General features: G+C 34.5%; 1 protein-coding gene across 1 annotated transcript; it reads left to right on the top strand.

Annotated features, from left to right (window-relative positions):
- Positions 1-16,982: 16,982 nt before the first annotated feature.
- On the top strand, positions 16,983-17,746 carry LOC146951605 (agamous-like MADS-box protein AGL62). Its single transcript, XM_085741612.1, has one exon. It carries the CDS (start codon positions 16,983-16,985, stop codon positions 17,511-17,513), a length of 531 nt encoding a protein of 176 aa, XP_085597738.1. The 3' UTR covers positions 17,514-17,746.
- Positions 17,747-23,659: the final 5,913 nt, after the last annotated feature.

The raw sequence follows: 23,659 nt of genomic DNA, 5'->3' as shown, positions 1-23,659 counted from the left end.
AAACATTATGAATTATCACGTAAATTAAAAACATTAATTGATGTGGCGATTCTAAATGTTTTGATTGATTTTGTGTGCAAAATTGTTTTGAATCGTCAACATTAAACTCTTATCTAAACATCAAGTCTAAAATAAGTCTTGCCAAACTTCACTATACTAATTCTCTGAGGTTAAATGTAATATGTTTTTTTTCCTTATATATTATCTTTGAAAAAGTGTGGGTAATTTTCCCAACTAAGCATGACAACAAAACCCATACCCACGGATACCCGTCCAAACCAAACCCAATTTAAAGGATTTTCCCTGCTTTGACTGGGTTTGAGTTTTCTCCGAATTCAAAACACGGGTACGGGACGAGTAACAGGGATATAGGTACCCATACCCAAACCCGTCACGAATGTAGAAAATCAATTTACTACCCCTTTTATATAAATCAAAACTTAAACCCTAATCCATTTCAATCATGGAGTCAGTGTCTCGGTCTTTTAGATGACACTCACTTATCATAGTTCTCTCTTTTTCCTTCCATATCTCACATTATTGGCCTCTCTCTTCTCAATCACCATAGTCATTGATTGTCATCATCTCTTTGCTAGATAATGCATTACAAACCATTGGGGCTGAAAAATACATTTATTTTTATTAATTTGTTTTATCCACTGCAGGGATGGAGATGAGTCGGGGACACTCGAACCCGTCAGGGACGGGGATGAGATTCGATTTCTCATCCCCGTTGGATATGGGTAGGGTAACGGGTAAGTATAAGGGAGTAGGGTATGGGGATGGGGAAGGTAAAACTCGTCCCCACCCCGCCTCATTGCCATGCCTATTCCCAACTAACGAAAATTACTCAAGTGGCTAATTTACTATACGATGTTGGGGAAGTTAATCACAATTTTTCAAAGACAATATAAACCTCATCAATACAATATTTAAAAAATTGATTTTGAAATTCTAACGTACTTGTTTTAGATGTTCTGTCAGATGTTTTAACGTTTGCAATGTTCCGTTTAATGTTCCAACATCGAGCGATAAAAACAGAAGTAAAAACAAGAAAAATAAACGACAAGAAAGTAAAGAACATAGTGAGTTTGTTGACCCAGTTCAGCGCAACACGCTTACATCTGGGGGCTACCAAGCCAGGAGGGAAATCCACTAGTGTAATCCTTATTCAATAGCTCTCAGCAAACTCCTCGTTTACACTATATGACCTAGGACCTACCCGTCTAGACTTCAACCTAGGAACTCCTAGATCTGAGATCCCATCTCACTATCCTAATGATCAGTCACTGCCCCAGTGACCTATCAGACCTCAACCAAAACTAAAGTAGAAGTTACCTTCCAACACAATCAACTAGAATCTTGTTTCACAACTTCGGTCTAGTGCACAAGAGTATCAAACTCACAAACTCAGTTCTAAACAAGTATCACAGATGACACAAGAAAGGTACACAGTAAGAGATTCTAGACTTGCATCACAAACGATACAAGAACAGAATACATGAAGACTCAAACCCTAAAAATCTAAAATTTTTAGTATGACGGCTTGAATAATCAATTAGGTCTTGAAGTCTTCCTTTTATACTGAAGCAGCTTGGGCTAAATAAATCATTGGGCTTCAGTAACTTGCGGATCGGTTCAGCTAACCTACAAAATGAGAATCAAAAACAAATCTGGAAAGTCCTAAAATGTCGGAACATTTATAGGAGCGTTCCAAATAATAACAAATATTTCCTAAAATAAAATATCTACTTTAGAAATATTCCAGAGCTGATTCTTAGATGATATGCGCGTTGCTTGATCAATAAGTAAAGGAAATATTGTTTCCTTAAACAATAAAGGGCGCACGTACATTTAGGCAAGAACCCAGGCACACTGAACCGTGCCAGGATGTTGGAACATTGTATCCAACATCTTACAGAGTTGCCTAACCACATGCTGGAACATTGGTTTCAACTTACAGAACAAGGATATTTGTTTTAACAATAGTGCAGCCAACACAAATACCCAACAATCTCCCCCTTTGGCAAATTTTTGGCTAAAACAAATTAAGGCCAATACTTATAAAACAGGGGGATACAGAAGACCATTTCTCCAAGAGCATGAGCACACACCAATGAAGAAACAGCTAGCACACAGAATCCATAGAGATACCATAGATACACTTCCTTAAGTCATCACGAACACATATTCAAGAAGAAGAAGTAGCAGGTAGTATCACTCTAGAGAAAGCAAGAGTGTGCATACATAGAATATCTCACGAATCTTCAATCACAGCTTCAGCTGGCAGAGGTATTACACTGGATCAGAGACATGCAGCAGCGGAACAGATAAGTAGCATAGTCTCAAGAGCAAAGGAAAAATAAATTCCTGAGCTACAACTAGGGAACATAAGTTCTTATACAGAGGATGTTTCAACATCCTTCACCACTAGAGCAGAGGAAAAATAAATTCCTATGCTACGTTCAGGGAGAATAGATTCCCACACAGAGATAGAGAGAAACAGGTTCTCTCAAGAGCAGAGGAAAACTGAGTTCCAGTGCTACAGATATAGGATGTTCCAACATCCTTCAGAACGTCAGACAGGAGTACCTGCCACACATAGAGGCAAGGGAAAAAATAAATTTCTCATACCTACAGAGTACTGTCACCAACCAACCATAAAAGAACAGAAGACTAAGTTCCTATACTTACAGAGAACTATCACCAGCAGCATATAGAAGTCACGAATCACAAATTCCCAAACTTACAAGTGATAGATACAGATGTTTAAACTTCTGACTCAACATCCTTCACCCAGCTTGGACTAAGCACAAGCACACATAGAAGTATCACTCCCCCTGAATATATGAACTTATGAGTGACTACTTATAGGAATATTCCATTACCCCCCCTGAATACATGCATACAGAAAGTCTGAACCCTTAACAAGCTCCTAATGTATAAACATAAAAACTTCAGGATCTGGGCATAAGACATTCAAGGAATATTCACAAACTAGCAAACCTATCAGCAGACATATGCTAGCAGACCTATCAAAGGTCACACACACAGACCGAGACTTTAAAAAGTCATCCAGACATGTTCCATAATATAAAGAAGTAGCAGGGAACATGTACACTAAGAGTCCTAAGAAAAATAAATTCTCAAAATTACACCAAGATGTTGCAGCTTCAGTGCAAACATCTGCACAGAGTTTCACAGACATGTTCCAACCTTTTATTGAGCAGTTGCAGGGAACATGTACATCATCTGAGAAAACCAGAATCTCAGAAGCATCATAGAGATGTTCTAGCACAAGTGCTAACATCTACACTGGTCTTGATTAGACATGTTCCAACATATCAGATGATGTCAACAAGGAACATGTACAAAAAAAATAAATATTGAGAACAGATTCTCAGAGTAGCATGAAGACCATCAGACCATCAAGATGTTGCAACGTGAGTGCCAACATCTACACAACACCTGATGTAACACCCCATTTTTCCCAACATGAAAATTTCATATAAAATCAGAGTATTTAAACCATAAACGGAATGTCACATTCTTCTTGAAAATCATAAAATAGATAATAAGAATTATCCTTCAAAATTCAACATCATAAAATCTAAAACTTCGCAGCGGAAAATAGTTCAACATTTATAAAGTCTTGGCACGCAGGCCTTATCAGAAAATCTCATAATTTGGTTCAATACTTATTCATAAAAAGTTCATAAAAGACACGTAAGGAATAGATATGAAAGTAAGTCCCATCCCGTTACGTATCAGAGCACCTAGACACAAGTGAGGAGTCCACTCACGAACACTTCTAGTCTTTATTACCTGCAAGTTATCCATACGAAGGGCAATATTTTCAAGCAGAAGGGGTGAGATTTCTCAAACAATAATATTAAACATATAAATCATATAAAGTACATTCAACAACTTAAACATCATTAACATATCTTATACTCCATTAACTAGCATCATTAATCTCCTACATTAGTTATACACTTCATCTTATATCATCTTAATTGTAGACGTAAACATCATCATATAACATCAATTACTAATTCATAAACATCAGCATACATCATCAAATATTAATTACAAACATCAACACATATAATGATCATTAGCATCAACATCTAACACCAAATATAATCATAAGCATCATCATGTATTTCACATAAGTATCATTATCAAAGCATATCATTTATCGAAAACAACTTCATAATTAAGTTCGTAATCAACTTCTTAAACAAACATCATCATTAAATCATCATCAAATATAAGTTATGACGACTCTACAATGCAACAACATCTTCAACAACAACTTAGACAACTTCAATATGCATGTGGTACCACCAGGGCATTAAGCCCCCTTCGCTAAGGTCATATTTGGACCTGTCAGGCATTAAGCCCCCATCGCTAAGGTCATAAAGAACCTGTCGGGCATTAAGCCCCCATCACTGACTATGCAATGACACAATCTTCCTACAACTCGGACAACAACGTGAACATCTTATACAATTCCATTAAAATGGACAACTTCTTAAATCATGACAACTTAGACCGACTTATACATCTTCACTAAGATTCAGCAGCAACAAACAGCAACAATTGCAGCATATAACAGTGCTAGAATATCATAAATGAATCATATCAACTTAACATCATAGAACATCATAATATTATGTATCATACAATACTCACATAATGTATTCCAACATATCAACAACAATAACCACATATACATTAATCAATTACATTCATATCAAAGTCCAAAATATTCTTCAAAAGCAAATCAAGTTTGATCAATGAGACATAAGCCAAATACTCATAAAACACCTCAACTAAATCCCTAATACTTAAGTTGAAGTTGGGAAACCAACCATAAGTTTTTGGACTAACTTGGGATTAGTTATGCTAAGTTTTCTTAAAGTTTTCTGAAGACCCACTTGGACTATTTTCATCATAACTCAAAAACTATGAATCATTTTCATGTCAAACCAAAACCATTAGAAAGTTAACTCAAATATCTACAACTTTTATGTTTACACCGAAAGCTAATTCAACACGGAAAGGGGTGAAAAAGACACAAGAACGCAACAATCGAAGTTCTGACAGCACGCAACGAAAACACAACAAGCAGTCACCCATGAGGGGCTGCCTTGCTGTGCCCAGGCGTGGAAAACTGCGCCCAGGCGTGGGAAGGCAGTAGCCCACCTGCGACGCAGCTCTGTGCAGTCCCATTTTTTTCGGTTTCACCGTTTCGTCCGTAAAAACCTAACTGTTACTCTGAATCCGATTCCGTTTTCGCCTACGCGTTCTATTCGACAAATCCTATCATATTTTACTGAAAAATCATATTTTTAAATCTCAAAAACAGCTTATCCTAGAATCACTTATTTCTCAAAAACACTTAAAATCACTTTTTCTCAGAATCTCAACTTTTCATCCATTCTCATGTTTCTAACCATCAAACTACTTCTAATAACATTCCTATAGGATATCTAAGGTTTGTTCATGATTCTCTCATCAATTCTACGATTCTTCATCATCTAATCATCAAAATCACTCATAAACCCTAATTCTTAAACTCACCGACTTCTCATCTAATCATATGTTTTAAACCTCAAAACTATTCCAATAATCATTCTACGGATTATCTAAGGATTGTTCACAGTTTCTACATCAATCTAACAATTTTCATCCATTAATCCTCAATTCTTCACTCAAAACCCTAATCCTCTTAATCTCACAAACTCTCCCCAACTTTGTTAGATGTAATCTAATGATTTACAACTTAATATTAAAGCAAGATAGTCTCACCTTACCTTAATTTTGCAGAAATCGCAGCTCTCTCTTCTTCTCTTCTTCTCTTGGCTTTTCTCCTCTTTTCTCCAAAACTTGAACGTACGTTGTAAACTATTCTCTCAACCTAGCTTCCTCTATTTATAACATTTCTATTCTTTCTAAATCTATTTGGGCCCAACAACTTAATCTCCTTTCTATTCTAACCTCCAATTCTACTTACACTAATAATTCTCATATTCTAATAAATAATAGAAATATGCCACGTAATAAAATACTAACACCTCTTATAAATAATTAAATCACATAAACAAATTCTAACTTAATAAAAATAATTAAATAAAAGGGAGGGCGTTACACCTGACATAGTTGCAAAATAAATGCAACAACATAAATCAATAGATATATCATTCAGGCACACACAAAATAGTCTGCCATATTAGGAGATTAAGGCAGACAAGATATATGCAAGAGAGCACATATACAGAAAGGGAGTATATATATCTAATTTTTAATCTCCCCCTTTTTAGCCACAAAATATGCCAAACAGTATAAAGTAATAAAACCAAAAAGACCAGAATAACAACCAGAAGAATAAATTCAGAGCAGCAGATAGTACCTGTAGAATACCAAGGAAAATGAAACACAGAGTATTAAGGTATTACAAGTCAAAACAGGCACACACAGGTGCACAAAATATTCTGGGCATAGCCCACAAAATAAAACAAATTCAAAGGAATTAGTCAGCAGCCTCAGAACTGCTATCAGAATCTTCAACATCTTCTTCATTTTCTTCTTGTTCATCTGCATCTGCACTTTCTCCTTCCAGGGAGTGAATCATCAGTTCAAACTAAGCTTTCATTTTCTCCATCATGACACAAGTGTCTTTGAGTGCAGCTATAATCACCTGCTTTGTCATAGTTCCTACGGCACGTGCACTCCCAGATGTTCCAACAATGTCTGGAACATGATCAGCACTGAATAATTTGGGGTGCAAAGTGAGAGGTGGTTCCCTCTTTTCTGGGACATCAGTAGTAGTTACAAGACTTGGATGTTGTTCTAACATAACGCCACACAGCATGGTAGGGAATGCAATGGGACACTTGACATCATTAGTTTTGGCATGCTTGACAGTTTGTTCAAAAATGTAGGTGCCAAAATCCATCTTTGACTTAGACCCTACAACATATATAAACTTACCCAGACCTGTTGCAACATCAGAGGAGTGAGTGGTAGGAACCTAGTTTACAGCCGCAATCATGTTCAAGATGGCATACTTTACTGACAGTTTTCCAGATGAAATCTTTTTCTTCTTTGGCCAAACCATGATCTGATTTGCTGTGATCTCCTTACACACTTGACTGTCTGTTATGTCTAGCTTAGGAATGTTGGTTTCTTCAACACTAAGAAATTTGTTAATAATGCTTGGAGAGAAGTTGATACATTCTCCTCGTACAAACACCTTTTGATATTCTCTGCTAAGGGGGATCATCACAATCATCAGGGATGTTCACCAGGAATTCCTTTACAAGCTTCTCATAGCAATCACCAAGATTGCACACTGTCTTCATTAGACCTGCTTCTTTAATGAGCTTCATTACAGCCTCGATTTCTAGAGCCTCCTTACCTAGTTCTCTTTCCAAAGCCAGTCTCCTATGATAGATAAATTTCCATCTTAGTGCATTTTTCGGCAGATGAAAGGAAACTTTGTCAATAGGCACACTTGCCACGGTCTGCTGAGTCTTCCTCCTAGCTGTCTTCTTATTTTTACAGGGGGCGATGTTGAGAACATCCTCCTCAACATTGTACTCAGACTCACTTGATGACACAACCTTCCTATTCCTCATCTTTCCAGCAGTAGAGTTCACTTTCACTTTACTCCAACCTTTCTTGGGACCTACACCATCAATCTTTTTCTTAGTTTTGGGAGTTTCCACCTCAGTAAGAACTGCCTTTCCTTTATTACGCCTTAGCCTCTTGGTTGCACTCACAACTTCTGTCTCAGCAAGTGAGGTGTCTTCAGAGAGAATATCATCAGCCATCACCAAGTCTTCATCACTTTCATTTCCATACACATTCTCCTGTGGATCAACCTCAGTATTAGTATGTCCCTCTTCCTCAGGAGATGATTTCTCAGTAGAATGTTCAGAAGAAATTCCCTTAACAGAGTCAGTCTCCTGTCTAGACTTATCTTCCTCTGCAATTTCATCATCATTAACCTGTTTGTCTTGTTGACTTAGGGATGTTTCAACATTCGGTTCAACATACTTTTGTTCATCAGTCTTCTCAGAAGTGCATTGATTTGAGTCAGCCTTAGTCTTAGGATCATCCATATTCAAGTGTTATGGACTATTTCTAACAGTATCTAGGTCCTCCATTCCTAGATTTTTATCGGATTCAGAAGCAAGAGATTTAAAAATTATTCCAGGGTTACCTTTTTCAACCTCAGAAGAGGAAGTATCAGCAGTAGTTTTGACGATCCCTTCAGCATCAACTTTGTTGACATCCTTCTCAGAAGTCCCAACATTGGGTTTGACAACAGCAGAAACGATGGGGGTTTCTTTGTCAACCATACTCAAGGTAGTTTCAGGTGTTCCCACATTTGATTTACAACGTTTCTTCTTCTATGAGCCAGATTTGGTGGGTGATTTTCCTTTAACCTTTATGGGAGGGACAATAGTGATTGGTTCGACCATCTTAGGAACTGAAATGCTGGTTTCTTGGAGTTCAGAGTCCATGGTTTGTTTGAGAGCAGAAAGTGAGTTTTTGTTGGTATGATATTGTTGGTTACGATTGGTGAAGATGAAGGGATGAGCTGTTTGAAATGAGTGAGAAGCAAATGGATGTATGTGTTTGAACTCGGGAGGAGCGAAAGAGAAGATAATGATAGGTGAGGAGTTATTGTGTGTTGTTGGCGTGTTTAGGTAGGTTTGGGACAGAAAAATTTGATTAGTGTGCCTTAATAAGTGTGGAACCATGCGCACCAAGCTCTCCAACTTCTTATGTGGACAAATTTCAAATTTACCATTCAGATCATCAAGTTGCTTGGCTTCCAAGTTTTTGACTGCAATACCACTTGATTGTTCCTTATGAGACCAAGAGATTTGATTACCCTTCTCATCATTCATTCTATCAAGATGTGAAATATTATATTCATTGGAGCTTACATGATGGTCCAACATCATATTCGACAATCTAGATAGATTACCTGTCTGACATTCTCTTTGTGGTGCCCAGAAGTAGTTATTTTCCTCTGAGTTAACACTCCTTATTAGAGCAACTCCTTTCTCAGAATGAGGCAACATGCATTTACTAACGGTTGGAGTTGTTCCACCATTCATCCTTTTTACTTGCTTCATAGCTTGATTAAGATGAGATTTCAACAGAGTTACCTTATAGTTCAATTCAGAGATTTTAGCTTGATGACTGATCCTATCATTCTCCAATTTTCTGGTGATATTTCTCTGCTCCTCAAGTTGTCTGCAAGTGTTACTGTTTTTTTCAGTAAAACATTTGTGGGATGCAATCAGTTCATCTGAAGCCAAATCTTCTTCACATGTTTCAACATCAGGAAAGATTTTACTAGACAATGTCGCAATGTGCTTAGCAGATTCTCTTCCTCCATCTTCTTCAGATTCATCATTATCAGACCAGGAAGCAGTCGTACTTTTCTTCTGTTTCTTTAAAAATGTAGCACATTCTGTTCTGATATGACCATACCCTTCACATTCATGACATTGTACTCCTTTGTAGTGAGAGTCCACTTCATCAGGTATTGTCATCTTTTTCTTTACTAGGTTGATTGCAATGTTGGGTCGGATGTTCTGCCCATTAGGTCTGGACCTTCTGTCAAATCTTTTGAAAATCTTTTTAAACTGTCTCCCAAGAAGTGCAAGAGACTCTGCCATGTCTTCATCATCTTCATAATTTCCTTGTGCATCATCAGAATTTAAACTAGAAGCAAAGGCAATACCCTTCCCCTTTTTATCAGTCTTGCTGTTGACAGTTATTTCAAAGTTTTGCAATGATCTTATTAATTCATCAACCTTCAAGCTAGATATATCCTGAGCCTTCTCAATAGAAGCGACCTTCATGTCAAATCTCTTGGATAGAGATCTTAAGATCTTTCTCACTAGTTTTTCATCAGAGATTTTCTCTCCAAGAGACTCAAAAGAATTTGCAATGTCTAGAATATTCAAGTGATAGTCCTGAATGCTCTCATCTTCTAACATTTTCAGATTCTCAAATTTTGTAGTAAGAAGTTGGATTTTCTCACTTTTTACCTTGGTTGTGCCTTCATGTGCAGTTTTGAGAATCTTCCAAGCATCCTTAGCCACAGTGCATTGCCTGATCAGTCTGAACATATTCTTGTCTACCCCATTGAACAAGGCATTCAAGGTTTTGGAGTTTTCAAGGGCCAATTCATCCTCAGCAGCACTCCATTCTTCTTCTGGTTTCAACACATCAGTCCTGTTGCCATCAGCATCAAGTTGCATAGGATGTTCCCAACCTTGCAGAACTGCCTTCCAAGTTTTGCTGTCAATAGATTTGAGAAAGGCACTCATGCGTGATTTCCAGTAGTCATAGTTTGAGCCATCCAACAGAGGGGGCCTGTTGACAAATCCACCTTCCTTGTCCATGATGCTAGAATAGAACTCCCTGGAGCTCACCCTAAAACAGGCAGGGTGCCTGCTCTGATGCCAATTGAAATTCTAGCGTACTTGTTTTAGATGTTCTGTCAGATGTTTTAACGTTTGCAATGTTCCGTTTAATGTTCCAACATCGAGCGATAAAAACAGAAGTAAAAACAAGAAAAATAAACGACAAGAAAGTAAAGAACACAGTGAGTTTGTTGACCCAGTTCAGCACAACACGCTTACATCTGGGGGCTACCAAGCCAGGAAGGAAATCCACTAGTGTAGTCTTATTCAATAGCTCTCAGAAAACTCTTCGTTTACACTATATGACCTAAGACCTACCCGTCTAGACTTCAACCTAGGAACTCCTAGATCTGAGATCCCATCTCACTATCCTAATGGTCAGTCACTGCTCCAGTGACCTATCAGACCTCAACCAAAACAAAAGTAAAAGTTACCTTCCAACACAATCAACTAGAACCTTGTTTCACAACTTCGGTCTAGTGCACAAGAGTATCAAACTCACAAACTCAGTCCTAAACAAGTATCACAGACGACACAAGAAAGGTACACAGTAAGAGATTCTAGACTTGCATCACAAACGATACAAGAACAGAATACGTGAAGACTCAAACCCTAAAAATCTAAACTTTTTAGTATGACGGCTTAAATAATCAATTAGGTCTTGAAGTCTTCCTTTTATACTGAAGCAGCTTGGGCTAAATAAATCATTGGGCTTCAATAACTTGCAGATCGGTTCAGCTAACCTACAAAACAAGAATCATAAACAAATCTGGAAAGTCCTAAAATGTCGGAACATTTATAGGAGCGTTCCAAATAATAACAAATATCTCCTAAAATAAAATATCTACTTTAGAAATATTCCACAGCTGATTCTTAGATGATATGCGCGTTGCTTGATCAATAAGTAAAGGAAATATTGTTTCCTTAAACAATAAAGGGCACACGTACATTTAGGCAAGAACCCAGGCACACTGAACCGTGCCAGGATGTTGGAACATTGTATCCAACATCTTACAGAGTTGCCTAACCACATGCTGGAACATTGGTTTCAACTTACAGAACAAGGATATTTGTTTTAGCAATAATGCAGCCAACACAAATACCCAACAGATTTTAGTTGGTGATTTTTGTTGGTTAATAATTGGTGAAATTATATATAAAAATCTTCTCTAAAAAATAAATATATGAAATTTTTTAATCGATTTTATCTAAATTTAATTATTTGATATGTGTAGACGTATTTCGGCTTATAGTCCAAACAGAGTTTGTTTTATTTTTAAGTTTGATTCATCTTTGTTATGTGATTAGATGAATCCAAACAGAGTTTGTTTTATTTTAAAGTTTGATTCATCTTTGTTATGTGATTAGATGAATTAGAGAGAGACTCGCACAATGCGATGAAGAGAGATGCTAGCCACAAACGCTCTGTCAATCGCCAATCAATACACACACTTTTGTTGGGCCACGTTGCTCTTTTAAAGAAGCCAATGACTTGTGTACCGGCTCATCAAGTTGAGTAATTCTTAAACACTATTTTGTTTAAAAAAAAGGAAAAAGATAGGTAGACACCCTTTTTAATACACCTCTCATATACACCCCTTGTGTCAGGGGTAGTTTAGTAATTTCACATCACATCATCACCCCTTTTCATCACTTCCTTCAATGTTTTTGCCATATGTCACAAATGTGTGTGGGTGTAAAATGGTGTATTCCACATATGGTGGTTCATGTATAAGAACTCAAAAAAAAAAAATCACATTCCAAAAAGTCAAACTCTTTTGCACGTGAAACATCAAACACCACCATAAGCTTCAGCTAGCAAGACCACCACAACAATCACCTTCAACTTTCTTTCTTCCTGCTACTGCCATCTAAACGACCAACACCATCCTTCTACAGTCTAGCAAGCCAACACTTCTTCCCCATCTTTGCAACCATCAACCCGTAAACAAAATATAGAAAAATGAGAATAATTAGACAAAACAATGGAGGAATCATCTAATTCAACCTCTTCAAACTTCAATCTCAATCTTTGTTTTTTTCTTTCTCGTTCTCCATCTTAAGAAGAAAAAAGAAAAGGAAAATGGGTAGGAAAATTGTAAGACACTACCAGCGATGATGGTGGTGGTGGACACTCCACTATCCTTAATAATTAGGTGGCCTGTGAATTTTCGAAAGAGAGATGATGGTATGGGACATATGGGTGAAGACTTTGCGATCTCTGATTTTTTTTTATTTTGATAAATTTCCAATGTCTGATTTGTTTTGGTGAGAGAATAGAAAAAAGTGTTAAAAGAAAAGTAAACCTGAATAGAAATGCCAGTAGCCGAACATGGAATAGAAATGTGGACCAATGTAAGAGTGTGTGTTTGCAGGAGAGTGTTGGAGCGTTTGTCCATAGCAGTTCTCATGCCATGAAAGGTGAAGTGGCTTTGGTAATTTTCACAGTAACTAAAGGGCAGTATGGTAATTTTTCAGCATATAGATTATTTTTTGAAAAATTAATGGGTGGTCATGGCTCCCACTTGCCTACGACGGGCTCCGCCACTGAGGTTAGGTTGATCACTCTTGATTTAAGGAAACGTTTTGGTTGTTTCTTATAGGTTCTTTCACCGGAGTAACCATGCTCAAGCCTTTGTCGACCATTAAATATGCGTACTCTTCGATCCGTGATTTAAATTTTGGTTCTTTACATTATGAAAGTTTAATCTTGCTCACTAAATACACTCTTCGTTGGTAGTTAGTTAGGGTGACTTTACTAACGTTTAATTCCCATTATCTTTAAGAGAAATGATATTTTGACAATCACTTTTTGACAACTTTTGGACAACTTTCTCTCTCATACTCACATGATGTTGTTATCCTCTCTCTTCCTTTTTCTCTCTCCATTGTTTTTGACCAATAAGAAGTGAGAAAAACAAGGTTGTCAAGAAAGTTGTCATCAAATGGATGTCAAAATATCATTACTCTATCTTTAAACATGTGCCACCTTGTATTTTACACATATTTTATTGTGAACCGATGATGCGCTTATTAGTTTTTTTTTTAATTAAAAAAAACCTCAAAAGCTATTTTAATAAATTTTAATAAAATATTATATTTTTTCTATTTTTTATTAGCATAAAATTTGTCTTTGTCCGCCGTGTTTTTTGATTTCTCGTCTTAATGCGGTGTGTTTTTTAAAAGAGTGTGGTGTTTATTTGATTCAGGGTGAAAGATTAGCTTTGATCAACTACAAATTTAATCGATGATTTTTGGGTCGTCAACATTGTTGATCCAGAAACATGAGTATTTTGAGCGTTTTGAATAGTCATATTTGTAGACATATGTACTCTGTCGTTTATGTTATTAACAAGGATGTTGTGAATTTGTTCGCAAATTCATCATTTTTGTTTTTAACGACTTTGAATTTATATTGTATTGATATATTCTATCAATTTGAATGAATGAATATCGTTTATTTTTGCCAAAAAAAATAAATTAAAATTCATCTTTCACTAATAATAGTATGAGTCCATGTTTGAACCATTTTTAAGAGATCATGTTAGAAGCTTCCCTAAAATAATCACGAGTTCTTAAAATATATAAAATGTGTATTGTTAATTCCTAAATATATGAAAATTGTTTTGTTATTTTAAAGCATTGTATATATCTTTCGTTTTTGTTGAATAATAGGGGCTGTCGATAAAGCATTACAAATAAAAGATGGACAAATGTCAAAAATCTTATCATTCTCCAGCGTTAAGCCATGCTTAGCAAGACCATTTGCAACTTGATTAGCCTTCCTCAAAATATGACTCCAAGTAACCTCACCAATATTATTATATAACCGGTGAATATCTTCTACCAAAATATGGTATGGATGTGTAGCACTCCAACCATCCTTAAGCAGTAACTGAATTTAAAGAATAAAAAATAAAAGGCTAAAATATGGTATTGATCCCTGCAAAATAGGCCAGTTTTGGTTTTAGTCCCTGCAATTTTTTTTATAGTTTTTGGTCCCTGCAAAAATAGGCCAGTTTTGGTTTTAGTCCCTGCAATTTTTTTTTTTATAGTTTTTGGTCCCTGCAAAAATTTTTGTTTTTGGAAATAGTCCTGACCCCAGTTATGTGATGATTTGTCACTTTTATAAATTAAAAAATAATTATTGTATCTGTTTTATTATTATTTTTTAATTAAAAAATAATTATTGTTATATAAATTATAAAAAATAATATTCTTTTTATTAAGTAAGCACATATGCCACATAAGCACAAAAGTGACAAATCATCACATAATTGGGGTCAGGGACTATTTCCAAAAAAAAAAAATTGCAGGGATCAAAAACTGATCGTACCTGATCAGAAGGTGACTGCCGGTGCTTTGAATGCGGTGGTTGTGACGGTCGTGGAATACGTCAGAATGCTTCTTGGAGCGGATGGGGGGTGTGTACCTGCAGGCACTCCGACGCTCAAGTCAGTAGAGATCAGAGAGTGAGGGTTTGAGAGGAAGAAAGAGTTCTACCTTGGGGACTGCATTGAGTCCCCTATTTATAGAGGTGGAGGGCTGCAGAGCCATTGAGGAGGCACACCTGGCTCCGGCGGTTACGAAATCATGGGAAGTGTAACCGCTAGAGAGTTTATTGCGGGAACGTGCAGAATGTGCAAAGAGACGTTGGGGGTCGTTTGAACCGGTCTCGTTTGCTTCGTGCACCCCCCTCGCAGAGAGAGGGTATGTTGCGAGCAATAATGCCAAACGTGGAGTTTGGGCTTTGAAAGATATTGGACCTAAGTTAATGGGCCAAGAATCCTTTTGGCCGGTCCAGAACAAAAACTATAAAAAAAAAAATTTGCAGGGACTAAAACCAAAACTGACCTATTTTTGCAAGGACCAAAAACTATAAAAAAAATATTGCAGGGACTAAAACCAAAACTGGCCTATTTTTGCAGGGACAAAAAACTATAAAAAAAATTTGCAGGGACTAAAACCAAAACTGGCCTATTTTGCAGGGACCAATACCATATTATATTTTAGCCAAAATAAAATCTGAATCTTCTACTCCAAGCCAACTTTAAGACATAAACGTTCCCCAAAGCTTCGCTCCAAGGACATAACAAGGGCTTAGCTTAGCTTCACAAAGACTAATAAAACTCCCCAAATAATCTCTAAGAACTCCACAAGAAGCCAACCCGCCACTAAGAGTAGTTCCACGACCTATATCGCACTCTTTATGTGAGAAAGTTAAGCTTCAGTCATACTTATGGTTTAAAGCGAAATACGCTTTCTTCGTTTTTTATTACCATTATTGATGGTTCAATCCTCTTCCGTACTTAACATCTGTTTCCTGGTTTCTTTCCTTGTTGCTGCCATTGTTGGTTTCTTTGTTTCGTTTGTGTTTTGCTTTATGTTGTAACTTTCTAAACTCTTTTCAAGTTTAATTTTGGCACTCTTTGTGCGGGATTGATAGTGAATCAAGTTATTTTTTTTATTTATATATATTAGTGAATAAATGTATTAATGATAGTATATAGAAATCCCTTATTAAGATTGATTCCAAAATTTCGTAAAAAAAATAAAAATGATTCCGAAATTGTTTTGTACAAACAAAAAGCGTGCTGCTTTCCTAGTTTTTTTTTTTCCTTTGTGTAAATACTGCTTATTTCCTAGTTAGGTTTTGGATTTAAAAATAAACATCTTATATTTATTATTTTGGTACCATTTCTAAAGATATAAGATATTTATTTAATTAATTAGAAAACGATTATAAAACTTTTATTAAAAAAAGCGATTTTATAAAAACTTTCTGAAATTTTACTCTAGGTATATTTTTTTAAAAGGATCACTTGTTGTTCGAAATACCTGATCTAAAGAGGTTATGCCTGTTTTTTTTTTTTTCTTCCCAAAATAAATGTTTGAGCATTGGAATACAGACTCTTCCTATTGCAAGCAAAACAAACAAAAAAATCGAACCATATATAATTAGCAATTTATTTTTCTAGAGAATTAAGCAATTTTAGGAGATAAAATAGCAATAAAAAATTGTTTTCATAAAAAAGGAATATAAAAATGTTGTAAATATGTAAGAGTTAATGCTTAATTGATTTATAATCTTAGATATGGAGAAATTTTAGGATCTTATTTTATGGCAGGATTCTGTAAAAAAAAAAAAACACAATTTTAGGTGATACAATAGCAATCAAAATTTATTTTGATAAACTAAAATATTTCTAACCAAAGAAAACCTCATGTAACTTTTGTTTTGAAGGGACCTCGTGTAATTCTTTTATTTATCTTCTTTTTTTGAGAGATTTTAGTTACCTTCTTAAAACAGTTTGATAAAAAAATGGTATATAAAAAATTTCTCAATATGCAAGAGTTAATAATTTTTTCATTTAGAATCTTTTTAGTCTAAAATAAATTGATTTAGAATCTTAGATAGGGGAGAAATGGTAGGATCTTAATTTATTGCACACGGTTCTTTCCCCTATAAATAAATCTCTATAAAGTTTTACAACAATGCAATATACTAAATCCAATTTCACCATGGATATGGTTAACCAAAGAAAGAAGAACATGGGACGCCAGAAGATTGAGATCAAGAAGGTTGAGAAAGATTCCAACAAACTTGTCACTTTCTCAAAAAGAAGACAAGGTTTATTCAGAAAAGCAAGCGAACTTTGTGTTTTATGTGATGTTCATGCAGCCATCATTGTGTTTTCCCCTGGTGACAAACTCTACTGTTTTGGTCAACCCGACACTAACGTTGTCCTCAATAGCTACGTCAAAGGAACCACTGAGTTTGAGGATTCAAAGTCAACTGAAAATTTTCCGACTTGCAAAGATTACAATAGACAATATGAGGAGGCGCAAAAGACGTTGGAGATGGAAAAGAAGAAACTAGAAGATGTTCAAAATTTGGCTAAGATTTTCAACAAGGGTGATTGGTGGAATGATTCAATTGATGATATGACTAGTGATCAGCTTGAACAATTTATGGTGTCCATTTACGAGTTAAAGATGAAGCTTGTTGAAAGGGCTGATGAACTTGTCATGAAGCAAAGTGTCATGCCATAGAATAGAATTATTAGCTATGGATGAATAAATTTTTCTTTCAGTATTTCCGTTCTCTTTTTAGGTTAGGGTTTTTCAGTCTGCGCTTTTTGTTTTTTTAGGTGCTTTCAGTATGCACTTTGTATACTGCAATTGGGATTTTGCTTTATGGTAATTTAATTTGGATCTTTTTTTTCACACACCATGTGCGTATTTGTTTTTTATTAATCCTCACATCATGATCTTTTCCTGTAAAATTATTACCGGGGATCAAGATGTGTATGTTTCAAATTGATTCTACTCGATGTTTTGTGGCATTCATCGATTACAAGTGTAACGCCGCTTATAATCCCCAATATTTTAGATCAGTTTCACAATTATTAGATTGGAATAATAGAAGAACCTCTATGATAACACTGATTTTTTCATTAAACTTGTTATCTTCTGGTTACTACACAAGAATCTTTTATATTTGTTAATAGATGGTAATCGAGTTTCATGGTCTGCGTTTGGATGGGAAATTAAGGTTGATAGTTTTCGCCACCAACTATGAGCAGATGCTTGATCCTGCTGCACTTATCAGATTGGGACTAGCATATTGAACTTTCTTATTGTAGTGTTAAACTGCTTGCTACCAATAATATTACTTGAGGCATGAAACTCATCTGTTGTTTGATCATGTTGTTGAGAGCCTTATGCCGTAATCATATTTATTGAACATAGAATTCATATTTGTTGGTGATGCAAACTTGATCTATAATAATAGAATTCATATTTCTTGTGTGTCTATTTATCTTTTAAGATTAACTTCATTCATGGATAAACAAAGGAGAGATCTCTGATAATGCTTCTGATCCTTATCTCTAATAATGCATGAACTTCATTCTTAGATATGTTGTTTTAAGTTTTGACTCTACTCTAAAAATGGAAGCTTGATGTTCAGCCAGCCTTTTTGCATGTTTTAGCTGAAGCTTGATGATTAATATTTTTTTTTTTTAATTTACTGTCATTGATTTGATGTACTGCTCACATGTCTGTAGTATTTTTTTTTCTTTTATAAAGTTTTAATAATGCTCATGTTCAAGCTGGTGTTATTAACGGAGAAAGCATGGGCTCAGAGGTTCAGAACACATCCAAAAGAAGTATGCTATAATGTTATATTTCTAACTTCGCGAATGCTTGTGATTTGATTTGTTAACTCAACTCATAATGTTATGATTGTTGGTAATGGTAAGATACATATTGATCTTAGTTGTCTGTCTGTCGCACATTAATTGTTGATGTTTTTGTTTCTTGCACGAACTGCATTGGCGATACTTGAGATGTAATAATTTATTTTTTGCTGCTTATTACACTAACAATTTATTCTTGATTTGGCTTATTGCTTGATTGAGTCTACTGAATTTAACATTTGAAAGTTGTGATACTGATTACGTGAATGTGAGTTCCTCTAACTGTAGGAGAGTTGGATTTGTCAAGTGTCTGTGTTTGTGTTAGATAGTGTTTCATAGAAAGATGTTTTTAATTATGAGTTTGGAATATTTCAGGGACTTGTTTTGCTTCAAATCAGATGTTTATATTTGTACATATTGACATGCAAATTAAACTAGTACCAGATCATTCTGCAGTTTGATCCCACAAAGGACTTCCATACTTATTCTGTGTTATAGAATCTGCACCAGATTGCATAAGCAACCTCTTTATAACCCTAAAATCTTGCTCTTCAACTCATTTTATTTTTCGAAGAGAAAACATCTCATAAATTATTTATGATTGAAACACATTTATACACATAGCTAACAAAACTTTTTTTAATGAAACCGACATGGCTCTCATTCCTTTTTTTAACAAATTTTAATTTGAAAATTATAAAAATGTTAACTTGGCTGTTGTCAAAATACACCCGATCACGGTGTTTTCACAGATTTACATTGTACTGATCATTGTACTGAGCGGCATCTCAACCCCAAGTGAATAAGTTAGATGTCTCGCTATCAAGTTGTAATAGACCAAAACACCTTCCCTAGTAGTAATTACATAGATTTAGCAGAAAAAATGAAAATGCTATCTTTCTAATAAAATGATTTTGTGTCCATTATGATTTTCAAAAAAGATTACATCAATGATAAATCTTTACATTGGAATGCAGTGATATTTTGACCCATTTTAATACCAATTTGTTGTATTTATCTGATTTTTTGCTGGTCTTGTTGAAATTTGATAATGTGTACCAGTCTGTTTGGATTTGCATTTGGTACTTATTTCTCGCGTCTCAATGAGCCCTCACCAAGGTTTTATAAAGCTATATTTTGTAGCTTCTGTAAAGTCGTGTGTTTTCTAGACAATTGAATGTGGTTCCAAATGTATGCTGCTTTATGGATATTTTGACCTGAATACCTATAAATTGGACTAATGCAAAGTATGATTTTTTTAATTCATGGCCATTGGTTTTAGTTAAATTGGACTATAGCAAAGTATTATTTATTGAGTGCCTTCAGTTCTGTTTCTACGCGTTCTATGTGTCGATCCTTGCTGAGTTTTCCGTCTTCGTGTGTTGCTGTAACATCTGTTTATATGTGTTTCTTGTTCATGACTTCATGTTCTCGCTTTCCGTCTTTGATTTTGTTCTGTCTTGCTTGTTCATGTTTCCGTCATCTCTTTCTCATGGTGTTGACAACGATGACAATGGATAAGAGAAAGAGCAACTCCCAATGGTGTCGTACCGTTGCAATTCCTCTCTGGTTGATCATCCCACACCATATCCACCAACTCTGAATCTCACCTCTAAGTGGAATTTTTCTTTATTAGATTTTTTCTTTTCTTTTCTTTTCTTTTCATTCCTGTATATAAGTATATTTTTTGATATACATTCTATGTCATCTTTTAAGTAGTATTGGTCTTGTGACTACTAGATCAATCAATCATCTGAACCCTGTTTCTTGAAATACAAATATTTTCTGTTTTGATTTTAATATCTATTTTAGGAGATATATCAGATTCATTTAGTGCTATTTATCTTCTAATGATTGCTTTTATGATTAAGTTATCTCCGATGGGCTAGCTTCTATTGCACTCATCCTAAGTGGATTTATGCCCTTCCAATGTCATCACTTGCTTGATATTATATCCTATTATTTGTAACACATACTCAAGAAAATACTTTAGTAGCATAAGATCACTAATTTGTAATTAAAATTTTGTTGTCATTAAAACAATAAGCGACCACCTACGTCTGTTTTTAAAGACAGGACCTATACAATACAAACATCTTTTGTCATTTTTTACATGTATTAAGGAAAATATTTTGTGTATTTTAAGTGTTCTTTTTGTGTATAGATGAGCTCAATTTAACTTTTCATCTCCCGAGAGAAATGAATAGTATTAATAAGTGGTCCACTTAGAAGGAAAACAAATGAATCTCATAATAAAACTTGATGAGTTACAATACAACCTGTGAACATTCACCTATTTGTTTGAGAGGAGTAAACATATATATATTCACCTTATTTTCGGTTCCAAACGACACTCCTTGAACCTGAAGAGGGTTTATAATATTACATTTCATATAATCAGCCAGACAACAGAAAATGGCATCAAGATGGAAAACCAGCTGCATAGAAAAATGACATTTAAGATGAATTTATTTACTGTCTGGGCTGGGGTGTTGATAAAGAGTAGCCATCAGTACTGCATTTATCATAATCCAATGAACACTTTATTCCACTTCAATGTTTAAAACCACAAGATCAACGAAACAATTGTCACTACTTCAATTGAGGTACAAACTCTTTAACTAAAGAAATCTGATCATTAATGACAATGTTAATGTTCAGTTGCATCAGAATAGAAGAATTAAATGCAAGTTTGTTATCGAGGGAATGAGGTATCTTAAAATTTTGGTTACACCTGCAAAACCGACTAATAAGGTGAGGGAAGCCTCTCACTTAAACACATTTTCACGTCATTTATCATTCAATGTGGGACTCAATACATTCATTCAAGTCCAAGACTAAATATCTTGAGTGCGGTCTGAGTGGTTCGATAGCGAGTGGTCCAATAAATCTTGGATAAAAATTAGTAGCATTTTTAAATTTGAGTGGAACTAACGCAACTATACGGTGAGGGATGTTGTCTTTTACTTATAAACACAATTCAAGTTACATCTCATCCTGGTACTTATAAACACAACTCAAATTGGGAAATGTTAACCAGTGCCCCGTTAACATTTCCCAATTTAAAATCCATATATCCAATGGAAAAATATTATTAAACAACTGAACCATAGGAACCATTAAACTATAGAATTAGACAAATAACATTGTTCTGATACCATGTTCGGAAAAGATAATACAAGTGATTACATCAAGCCTATTTATAGGCAGACATTCACAAATTAGCTAGTAACTAATTATTAAATTCCAGTTCTTTTTTTTTATATGGTGACCGGGGTTTAAGCCTCGAACTTTGCATATATTATACATTGTCCCTATCAACTGCTCACGAGGACATTAAATTTCAGTTCTAACTATTACTATTAGTGATTGAATTTGGTTTGGTGCTATTTAAATTGATGTTGTTTTTAGAGGGAAAAAAAAACATGCCTTCAGATACCAAATATATAATCTACACACGTTATTCAAACTTTAAAATTATACTTAGACTTGACATTTAGTAAAACGAATCTAAAACAACTTCACAAATATAGACATTAGTGATAGTTGACATAAAAAATTGTATTCGAAAAGCATTCATTAAAATTAAATTTTACGTATTGATTCGGATTCTCCACTTATTCGTAAAATTGTAGTCGCTTTCTAACAAAGAAACGAAATATATAAGAGTTTTTTTTTTTTTTTTAAGGATATATAAGAGTTTAATTGTATAAGTATTTTTTCAATAATCAGCCAATTAGTATACTTAATTATTTAGGATGGTCAATGAAATATAAAGAAAAAAATAGGTTTTTTTAACACAACAAAGAAAAAAATAGTTGAAAAGTTTATACACCTGATCTAAATTTTTAACCATATACATCGACCTTTTAATTATTATTTTTGTTTGTATTTTATAATGGAGAGTACTCGGTTGTCGTCGGTGTACAGTTAATTTACATATGCATTCATGTGATGTCGCGTCAATTAAAGAATACGACAATTTATTTTTTTTCATATTTATTGATTGACGTAACAACATATTATTGAATGTATGTGTAAAATACTCAATCCATCCTAGATTATAAGAAGAAGAAAAAAATCATTTCACATTTATTAAGAATAGTAGTTTGTAGTATGGTTTCTTATGTTATCCTTGGAATAAGTTTCATAGGAAAAAAACAATTTTCACTAGTTATTAGTTATATAGAAAATGAAAGGGAGAGAAAAATGAATGCAAGGTGCATTTAATTCGAAAAGATGATTAATGAGTTTTTTTCTTCTTATAATTTGGAAGGCAGGGAGCTATGAAGCTCATATACGTAGTACGGGTGCGGGTACGATACCACACGAGTATGCAGACACGCAAATTTTTTTAAAATTAAGATACAATACGCCTAAGATAAGTTAACAAAATATTTATATTAGAATTTATATGCATGTAAAATACTTGAAAAAAATAAGCATTGATTACTTTTCAATATTATATAATCATAAAAGTCACAATTTACAAAAAAAAATACATGTGATCAAAATAAAAAATATAATTTTTTTTGCATAAATCATATTCTATTTTCATTCATATGTTAGGATATTAACAAATGCATCAATAAAAGAATTCAAAACGAAGTATGTTTAATGTTGATTGATTGAATCTCATCTCTCTCGTTACTTTCATTCAACAAAAACATAATTTTTAATTAGTTAATCGAAAAATAATTATAGTGATTCATATTTTAAATTGAATCAAATTAATCTCCATTGAATTTTCACAACACATTCTCACTTTTTTTTACCCTTCAGTTTTTCCAGGATACGTCTCTGTGAAGTATCTTATAAGTATATGTGTGTATCTGTCGAGTATCTTATAAGTATTCGATAAAATATATATTTTAAATTAAAATAATTAATTTTGATACTCCGTGGGTACGTATTTGATACGAGTACATCTCCTTTTTGGAGTATCCGGCTACATATTTATAATAGAATGGTTTTTAAGTTATTTTGATCACACATAAT

This window comes from Medicago sativa, chromosome 2 (genome assembly GCF_051527215.1).
Source record: "Medicago sativa cultivar Bolivia chromosome 2, Bolivia_mono, whole genome shotgun sequence".
Taxonomy (NCBI): Eukaryota; Viridiplantae; Streptophyta; class Magnoliopsida; order Fabales; family Fabaceae; genus Medicago; species Medicago sativa.
The sequence above is the reverse complement of the archived record's forward strand: the minus strand, read 5'-3'. Positions and strand labels throughout refer to the sequence as shown.

Bases quoted from the DNA above. Each gene is read 5' to 3' on its own strand.
- LOC146951605 (XM_085741612.1), top strand. From the start codon at position 16,983: ATGGATATGGTTAACCAAAGAAAGAAGAACATGGGACGCCAGAAGATT.